The sequence below is a fragment of the Penaeus chinensis genome, chromosome 32, assembly GCF_019202785.1.
Source record: "Penaeus chinensis breed Huanghai No. 1 chromosome 32, ASM1920278v2, whole genome shotgun sequence".
NCBI classification, from domain to species: Eukaryota; Metazoa; Arthropoda; class Malacostraca; order Decapoda; family Penaeidae; genus Penaeus; species Penaeus chinensis.
Window position 1 is genome coordinate 31,415,238 of NC_061850.1, and position 10,000 is coordinate 31,425,237.

At 37.3% G+C, this 10,000-nt stretch overlaps 1 protein-coding gene across 1 annotated transcript in view; it reads right to left on the reverse strand.

Moving 5' to 3' along the window:
* Positions 1-1,842, reverse strand: part of LOC125042800 — a 3,051-nt gene extending 1,209 nt beyond the window's left edge. Inside the window, exons 1-2 of the mRNA XM_047638704.1 lie at positions 1,650-1,842; positions 875-1,299 (exon numbers count right to left, since the gene is read on the reverse strand). Coding sequence (XP_047494660.1) covers positions 875-1,299; positions 1,650-1,782 — 558 coding nt within the window. The 5' untranslated portion in view covers positions 1,783-1,842. The remainder of the gene's footprint in view (positions 1-874; positions 1,300-1,649) is intronic.
* Positions 1,843-10,000: the final 8,158 nt, after the last annotated feature.

Consider the following 10,000-nt stretch of genomic DNA (forward strand, 5'->3'; position numbering starts at 1 on the left):
GGCCACGTAATTATTAGAAGAACAATCAGCAGTCTCCGCGGCACGTGCTCTGTGCAAACAATCGCACGTGCGTGATCCTCGCTCGTCCAGCTCGTGAGGTGTAGACACGTGTACGAGCGTGAGCATGCGTGTGGGTGTGGACACGTGTGGGGGTGTGAGGACGCGGAGAGACGGGTGTGAAGCCGGGGAGGGGGGTACAAGGGGAGAGGGCGGGACCAGCGTCTAAATCCTACATTAATTGGATTAATCCTTTCCTCGCCCAAAATATCAATGTCCAACAGCGTTCGCGGTTCCAAAGATATTCAAGATATAGAGGACATTCATGAATAATACAGTAAAACATAAATGACGCCTGTAGAGACGAAAATGTCTACATTCAGCACCAAGGCTTATATCTTATCGCGCATATTTGGGATGTGAGTACCTTCTTAGGCACTGTGATCTGCCTCATGACGCGTAAATCCAGGTACTGACGAGTGTGGAGTTGGAAGTGGTAACGTGCCGGCCTCTCACCCGAGGGGTCGGCGGTTCGCGCCCCGCCCAGGCGCGAGAAGTTGCAATTGTCGCCTGGAGGTTACTGCTGTGGCTGGGCACCACGGCGGGTAAGGACAAAAGCCGAGTCAGCACCAGCTGTCACACGTTAGCGAGTCGACATTAGTCGACACAGGCCGGGCTCCCCTCATTGGCATAGCCCGGGCGAAGCTCAGCTTCGCATATCGGACTTATCCTTATGTGGAGTTGGGGATGCCGTGTCTTCAGAGGAAGATTGGGACATGGATGTAAGAGCAGGGCCACTTGAAAAAAATAGAAAGGGGAAGAGTACGAATGGAAGAAAAAACAATGTTTATCTAGATGTGATTCCATGCTGGCTTACCTTCGCATGATCCACATGAAACTGGTCAGCAATTTTCCTCAGGTCGCTGCCCATGCTTCTCCATGCCTTGGCCCCTTGGCCCTCCTTGGTCCTGACGCTGCTGACGGATTGCTCAGGTCCGTGAAGACGGTCATGACAATCCCGAGCCATCTCGCCGTGGGTCTCGGCCGTTTCCAGCCTTGCTCGGGCTTCCGTCGTCGGCCAGCCGGACGATCCTTCACTGCCACAACTGCTTGAGCTGGGCGGCGCCTTGCTGGACAGCTGGATGGGCGTGGGAACGGCGGTGGGCTGGGCATGAGACGTTGTGGCGCCGGGAGCGACGCCCTTTTCAGGTTCGCACGGAAAGAGGAAGTGGTGGGAGTGCGCCCTCCGAAGGGGCGACGGCGGAGGGGCGTCGCTCAGCATCATCTCGGACAGGGACGCGCCTGAAGGGGACAACGAAGGGTTGTAGAAACTTTAAATTCTATAATCCGAATACTTGCAAGTACTAATGAAAGTGTGCATGTGTGTGTACATTTTGATTTACTGATATACATTAAGTTTGACTGTTGGAATATGGAATGCAAACCATCTATTTTTAAGCGCACTAAGGGAGCACAATTGATGGCCTCCATGCATAATATCTTAACATATAAAACAAGTATACGGTAAGATTTTCCTTCAGTGTGAATATGTACAGGCGCGGATTGTTAAATATTCCCTGTGTAGTTCACAAGAGAGTGAAAAACAAAACGCAAAAACGGTTTATAATGTCAACATAATTATGAGTACTTACCAAACCTGAGATTCTGCCATTCCACCGTCGAAGGAGTGTGAGCGCCAATCCTACAAAACTTCACGTCCCCTCTGCCCATATCAATAGCTTGACCGAACGGCACAGCTCCAACTTGTAAGATCACACTGATCATATTCACGTTTGCACAATATGCACAGTTCGCAGCACAATAATTCACGTCTTTTCCTATGTATATCCAGGGGCTCACTGATCCTGTCGATCACTTTGGTTAACAGGTTATTTGCTCGGTCGGGCCTAACAAGTGTGCGGGGTCCTGGCCAATCAGAGTGTGGTATAGTTGCCATTTCAGTTTTTCGTTACTTTTTGTATAGTTCCACTATTTTGTTTTCATTTTTCGATATTTGGTTAATACAACGATATGCTTACTATTTATTCTATAGGGGAAGATCTACGATACAAAACATCTATAGTGCAATATAATTTGAACCCTTTAAACAGAAGTGGAGCCAACGTCATAAGCTCCGCCCCCGACATCCCCGGTAAGCCAATAGCAGGCGGTCGTCAGCACGTGGTGAAGCTCACTACAAAGGGCTTGTAAACAAACCTGTTTGGGGGAATATTTTATCTTACATATCGACCCGGTTTTCTATAACATTTTGCAGAACCTCTATTGCCATTTACATTTCTCTATTATCAATCGTAATTTTTAATATTAGCAATATTCCCATGTGTCTATATGCCTTACTATAATACATCACAGGTTTATTAAGTTATAGTGAATATCGGACGGACACCGTAGTATGTTTTCATTAATGCACAGTTTCTTTGAAATAAGTATAAAAACAATGTCATGTTAGAATTTTTTAGACCCATTCGTAGCAGTCAAATGGTTCGACTTATCAGAATCATAATAAAATCGTGAAAATGGTTATTCTATCAATTGTTCCCAGTTTTCACATGCTAAACGCGATGCTTTACATGACTGCATGGAATATTGTCACTCGAGACTAAAAACATTATTAAAGCAATTTGATATATAATGCCAGTGGAGGGCTCGAAGCGGAGGAATCAGAATTACACTTCATTGTTCATCACAACCTTTCACCTCTTCATCATGACCTGAGACAGTAGTCTAAAATCAAGTAATTACGTCCTAATTACTGCCGGTATCCCCCCATCACTCCACCTGTGACCTCGCCTCTTCGGTGATGACCTGAGCTCTTGAGTGACTTTCTGGCTTCAGCGTGATGATCTGTCCTCGTTCCCAAGTTCCTGTGAAGTCGGGGGGCTATGGCGGGTTGGCAGAGCGGGTTAGCGACACAGGCGGATAATGTGTACGTAATTACGAAAGTACATATTCATATACATCTACATATATACATATATACTTATATATATATAAATATATATAAATATATAGATATATACATCTCTCTCTATATATACGCATTTCTTCATATAAATATATACATATATAAGTATATATACATATACATACATATTCATATATGTGTGTGCTTTTATATGCATATATATGTATATATATATATAAACACACATGTATGCACATGCATTAATACATATGTACATATATACAAGTATATATGCATGAATGTGTATGTTAAGCGAAATTCTACTTCGATTCTACTGTGGCAATTTTCATTGTAACCCATTTTGGGTGAGTTTACCTGTTTAATTGTTTTCATACATAGATGGCTACATTTGTCCTAAATCATCAATGAGCCAGTTACTATTACTGCCTGTCTCGCCCGTTTACCCTTTTCTTTAATTTACCTAATTTTGCTATTACTAATGGTTAAAACATTATAGTAATTATAATGTTTATAATAAAAATAACAGCCATCGATATTCATAGCACAAGTAGAAAATACATCTATATGTATATACATTTCACAAAAAAGATATACAAAATTTAGCACAGCATTTTCCCCATTTTTTATTCATTTTCCCCAGTGTTAATGGGTTAAGAATGTATATTAGTTGTTGTGCTTGCGTTCATATAGATCAGTAGATAGATAGATAGGAAATGTAAATGTGCTGAACTTATATTATTCATAAACAACGAAGAAAAAATATGTGTATTTAACGTAGGAACTGCAGCCTGCGTTCACGGGAAGAGGAAGGAGCAGGACGGTGATGACCGCCATTTACGACCTGACCGCCTTCGGGCACGGCGTGCGTACGAGGGGGGTGGGGGCTTACCTGTCTAGCCCGAGGCGATAAGGTGCTAGAGATAGAGGGGTTACCGTGCCCCAAAGGCATTTTCACGCACCGACTACAGAGGCTGCGTTATGAAAATTAATTCAACTATTATTTTGTAGTTGTCCTGAAGTCCGAGAAATAAATTCGAGCGTACACTTACGCACGCTATACATTCATGTATATATATATATATATATGTATATATACATATACACACATACACAATTGTATGTATATATATGTGTATGTATACATGCACACACACACACACACACACACACACACACACATATATATATGAATGTATATATGTATGCATATATATACATATACACACACACATGTATATATGTATATATATATATATATATATGCATATGCACACAGACACACACACACACACACACACACACACACACACACACACACACTCACACACACACATATATACACAGTTATGTATGTATGTATGTATATATCTATATATGTATAGTAAGATGGAACTCCGAGCAAAGAATATCGGGGGCCTTTAATTTGCTTATTTTATAGCTACTGATCACATCCCCATATATAATTTTTGTGGGATGCCACGGCTTGATCATCAGCCCAATGATCATTCCATATGATGATGATGATGAATATTTATGTACGTGTGTGTGTGCACCCACCCACACACATGTGTGTACTCCACACACATGCACAAAAACACACTTGCAAAAGTCCATGCACAGATAGCTAAACACCAGTGTAGGCATTCATAATTACACCCACAATGAGCGCGGTGCGAGTGTGGCGCTTAGCAACCGCCACCTGAGGTCATACCGGGCCAGAAAGAGGGCTGACCACGTGGTGTTTACTTTTGACAGACGCGGCGTGTTCCCGGGTCACAGGCTTACCATTAGGTCATCCTCTTTCGGCCGTGGCATTTTACGCCCGCACTTCCATGGCTCATTATGGCGACGCTGATTGTAGGGTGTGAGCTGCTACAGAAGCTGCTGATGATTTTAATGGCGTCTGGCAGAAGGTGATAGCTGGGCACTTGGTAGTTCTGGGTCGTCTACAGCGACGCCACAAATCCGGATCCCGAGTCTGCGTTCTGTATTTTATCTGCAATTCAGAATTTGCGCTGAGATCAATATGAATGGAAGCCATGAAATTACTTTGCAACATTTATTACCATAAAAAGTAATACGGACTGTAAATATCGTAGATTAATGTTAAATACACAGTAATGTCATGTGTTAGATCCCAGATGTAACAGTAAAATTGTGCCCGTGGAACTGATAGATACACAAACCAAACGTATTTTGGGACCGGTAAAATTATCGACGAAAAATATTAACCGGCAACTCGACTTCCCAACGGGGGGATAAGCATGGTTGGCGTGTGTCGGGCACCGGGCTGCCGGACCTCCCCTCTGCCCTCCGCCTTCCCTCAACAACTACAAGCAGCTATTTGCGCACTCACACACACACACACACACACACACATATATATATATAATTATTATTTTAATTACCATTATCATTATTATCAATATCATTGTTATCGTTATTATCAATATCATCTTCATTAAAGTTATTATTATCGGTTATAATTATGATTATCAATATCAATAGCCTTTGCTGGTTAAGGTATATATGAAATAGAATCATTATCATGATCATCATTTTTATTGTTATTTCTATTATCATTCTATCATTTTTTTATGGAGATTATCATTATCATGATCATTATTTTTATTGTTATTTATATTATAATTTTATTATTATTATTATCATTATTTTTATTGTTATTTATATTATCATTTTATCATTATTATCATCATTATTATAATTATTTTAAGATCATTAATATTATCATTATTACCATTATCATCATTATTATTATTTTAACATCATTAATATTATCATTATTACCATTATCATCATTATCGTTATTTTCATTACCGTTGTTATCATTATTACTATTATTACTATTACTATTATCATTATTCTTATTTTTTCTTCTTCTTCTTACCATCATTGTTAGTATTACTATTATTATCATTATTCTTGTTATTTCCTTCATCTTCTTATCATCAATGTTAGTATTACTATTATTATTGTTATTATCACTACCATTGCTGTTATTATTATTACCCCTATCATTATAATCATTATCATAATTATCATCAGCAGCATCATTAATTTGAATATCATTATTACTACTATCATTACATTATTACTACTATCGTCAGTATTGTATCATTATTGACATCATAATTATTATCATTTATATTATTTTTAGTATCACCATCATTATTTTCATTACTATTATGATTATCATCATCAGTATCATTATCATTATCTTTAATATCATTGTTATTGTTATCATTATTATTTTATTGTTATTATTATCATCATCATCCCCACTCTTATCATTATTGTTGTCATTATTGATATAATTATCATTATCATTATTATCATCAGTATCATTATTATCATTATTATAGTCATTATTATTATTACCATTATCAATATTTTTATTATCATTGCCGTTTTATCTTTATTATTATTGTTACAGTGATTAGTAATAATAATATTATCGTTATCATTATCATTATTATTAATCTCATTGTCATTTTCATCACATTATTATTATTATTATTATTATTATTATTATCATTATTATTATCATTAGTATTGTTATTATCGTTATAACTATTATCATCATCATTATAACTATTGTTATCATTATTATTATTGTTATTATTATTATTATTATCATTATCATTATTAATATTATCATAAGATTAATATAAATGATGGTGATTATCAGTATCATTATCATAATTATCGTTATGATTATTATTATCGTTATCATTTTTATTATTACTATTATCTATATCATATTTTTTATCATTATTATTATTATTAGTAGTAGTAATACTATCATTATAATTATTTTTATCAGTACTGTTATTGTTTATATCACCGTTAAACTATTCAAATAATAATAATAATACTAATAATAATACTAATAATAATGATAATAATAATACTAATGATAATAATAATAATAATAATGATAATAATACTAATAATACTAATAATAATGATAATAATAATAATAATAATAGTAATAATTATGGTGATGATGATGACGATAAGCAATGATAGTAACAACAATAATGATAATAAGGATAACAATAATAATGATAATAAGGATAACAATAATAATGATAATAAGGATAACAATAATAATGATAACAATGATACTTCTGTTAATCTTACTGTTGCTACTACTACAAACAACAACAATGAAAACAATAATAAGGACAACGATAATAATATCAGTGAAAATAATGATAAACAATAACAGCAACGATTGTAATGACGATAACAACAATAACAATAATGATAAAAAATCATAATCATCACCAATTCGTCATCATTATAACCATACTGCAACTACTATTAATACTAATTATTATTATTGTAATTTATAATGCTGATAATAATAATAATATACACAATAACATCAATAGTAATAAAAACAATATTGACGAACCATTACAATAATAGCGATGACGAGTGTAATAAATAAGCAATAACATTTGTTATTCATGAACATTTCGAGAACCGTCAAGAGAGATCGTGCAACAATAATGCTAATAAGGATAACAATATCCTTATTGTTATCCTTAGACAGCTTTGTTCTCAGCATCACATATCGGCAAAATATGACCGATGTCCTTCCCGCATACATATCCTGTTGTGTTTTTCCTGGCAGGCGTTGGGTAGCAGCTGAACGAACCTGCTACAACCTGTAACGGCCATTCCCACGCGGTCTTCCAAAACAGTCAATATGGCGGACACCTGCTGCTCTTCCGAGATATGAAAAGACTTTGGTTAATTGCCAGAATTTAATTGCTAGTTGGTTCTTCATGTATTGTTGTGTTTGGGTGATTTTAACAATTGGATAATCGATATGGGTTTGCTTGATCTTATGCAAGTAATCCAAATGTCGAGTAGTGTTTGTTTCTTTGAACTGGAACACCAGACACGATAGTACTGGTCTGGCCAATCAGACAACGAGAAAGGAGTGACGTCATGGCGCTTGACAGGTGCACGTGTGCGACCCTCACTGTTTTCGGTGTAGTTGCCACTTGGGATTTTGAAATATTTTCTGAATTCACCCAAATCCTGCAGTTGAAGTATTATGCTTTGATGCCCTATTTAAGATGAGATTTAGTAAATGAAATAAATGAAAATGTTAAGAAACTGCTCGCTAAAATACAGATAGAAAAAATGCGACAGAGCAACTCTACCACAACAAACAAGCCGAGAGCGCCTCACTGGGGGTCTTTTCTGGCCAGGCAAGCGAAACGGGGCGGAGTTTGATAATAACACTTTACCCTTTACTTCTAATGATGTTTACTCGGATCCTCTTTCTTGCCTTCCCGCAAATCAATTACCTGGAGGTCAATGAAATCCTCACCAACAGTAGAGCGTCTCAGAGGGGTTCCAGAGGGGTTCTATTGAGAAGAAATCTGTATTCAGTGCAAAAACTTGTGAAAAAATATATACCGAATTAGAGGACTTGTCTTCCCATTAATTTGCTTGTCGGGCTTGGAGGCTATTTCAATTTCATTTACCTGGTATCTTTTGTGGTAAAATGCAGTTACACTTTAACATACGAAACGTTTTTGATAAGCAATTTTATGCTTCGACAACAAATCTGATCATAGAGAGAATATGTGACATTGTATAGCTGCGGAGTCATAGGCATATACTCACTTTGATGGTCGGAAACTGTGAAAGTGTCAACTAAGGGAAAATACAGTCACTGGAACAGCAAATGTTTGATTCAAGACTTTATCCAAAACATGTTTTTGGTGAAATGGGAAAACATTTCCAAACGAGTCAACGTAAACGCCAACCTGCCAGGCCGGGGAGAGACATGAGCAAACACGTTGTCTAGTGCGCCCGACCTCTGACCTGGCTTCTTCAGCTTGTTGTTTGCCAACACGATCGAACGCGCCGAAGTACTGTACGAAGACAGGTTCGAAAACTGACCCTATTTGGAATATACCTTTTTGTTCAATGTTACTACATTCATAACCGTATATGTACATCTGTAGTATAATCTTTATAAATTATACATTCACACACACATGTGATACACGAAATTATTAATTTCGGATGATGATAACAACAATAATGATGTCAACACCAATAATACTGGTGATAATGACTACTGGTAATTAAATTAAGAACAAGAAGAATGATTTTAGTGACTAAAATAATTACAATGAAATTAAGATTATGACCAGTTTGATAAAGAAAAGGTAACACCGATATAAAAAAACGACAATAACTGTAATAAAAGTAGTGATAGCAACAATAATGATAACAGTATGCCTGACGATGGTGAAATCTGTAACGATAATAAAAATGGTTCAGCGCCAATAACAGTTTTCGAATGCGAAGACTAATGCGATTCCACGGTCTAGTGTGTGTGTGTGTGTGGAGAGGGGTGGGGTACTCTTGGGGAAGGGGAGGTGCTATGAGCGAGGCTGAATGGGCAAGCGCCCCTGACAAGTGCGTGTCGACAGGTGGGCACGGGAGAGCCTGGCACCTGCCGCGGGTTAGCCCGCCTGGGAACGGGCGACGGATCGCATCATATCGATCGCCAACGGTCACCGATGCTGAGGAGCACAGGACTGCGTTTGCCTCGGCGCTTTTTGGGATTTTAACATACATACATGTATATGTATATGTGCATATACATGTATACATGTAAATATGTATGTACACATACACACACACACACACACACACATATATATATATATATATGTATAGAGAGAGAGAGAGAGAGAGAGAGACGCATACATATATATATATGTGTGTGTGTGTGTGGGTGGGGGTGTGGGTGTGGGTGGGTGGGTGCGTGGGTGGTTGTGTGTGTATGTCTCTCTCTCTCTCTCTCTCTATATATATATATATATGTATATATGTATATTTATATACACAGGGCTAGTATCGGCTGCAGCCTAGGGCCCCTCAAGCTTGGGGTCCCCAAGCTTGAGGGGTCCTGCTTAAAGATTTTTAAATATATATATATATTTTTAATGAGTATAATATTTTAATATTTTGCATTCCTGAATAATTCATTTAACT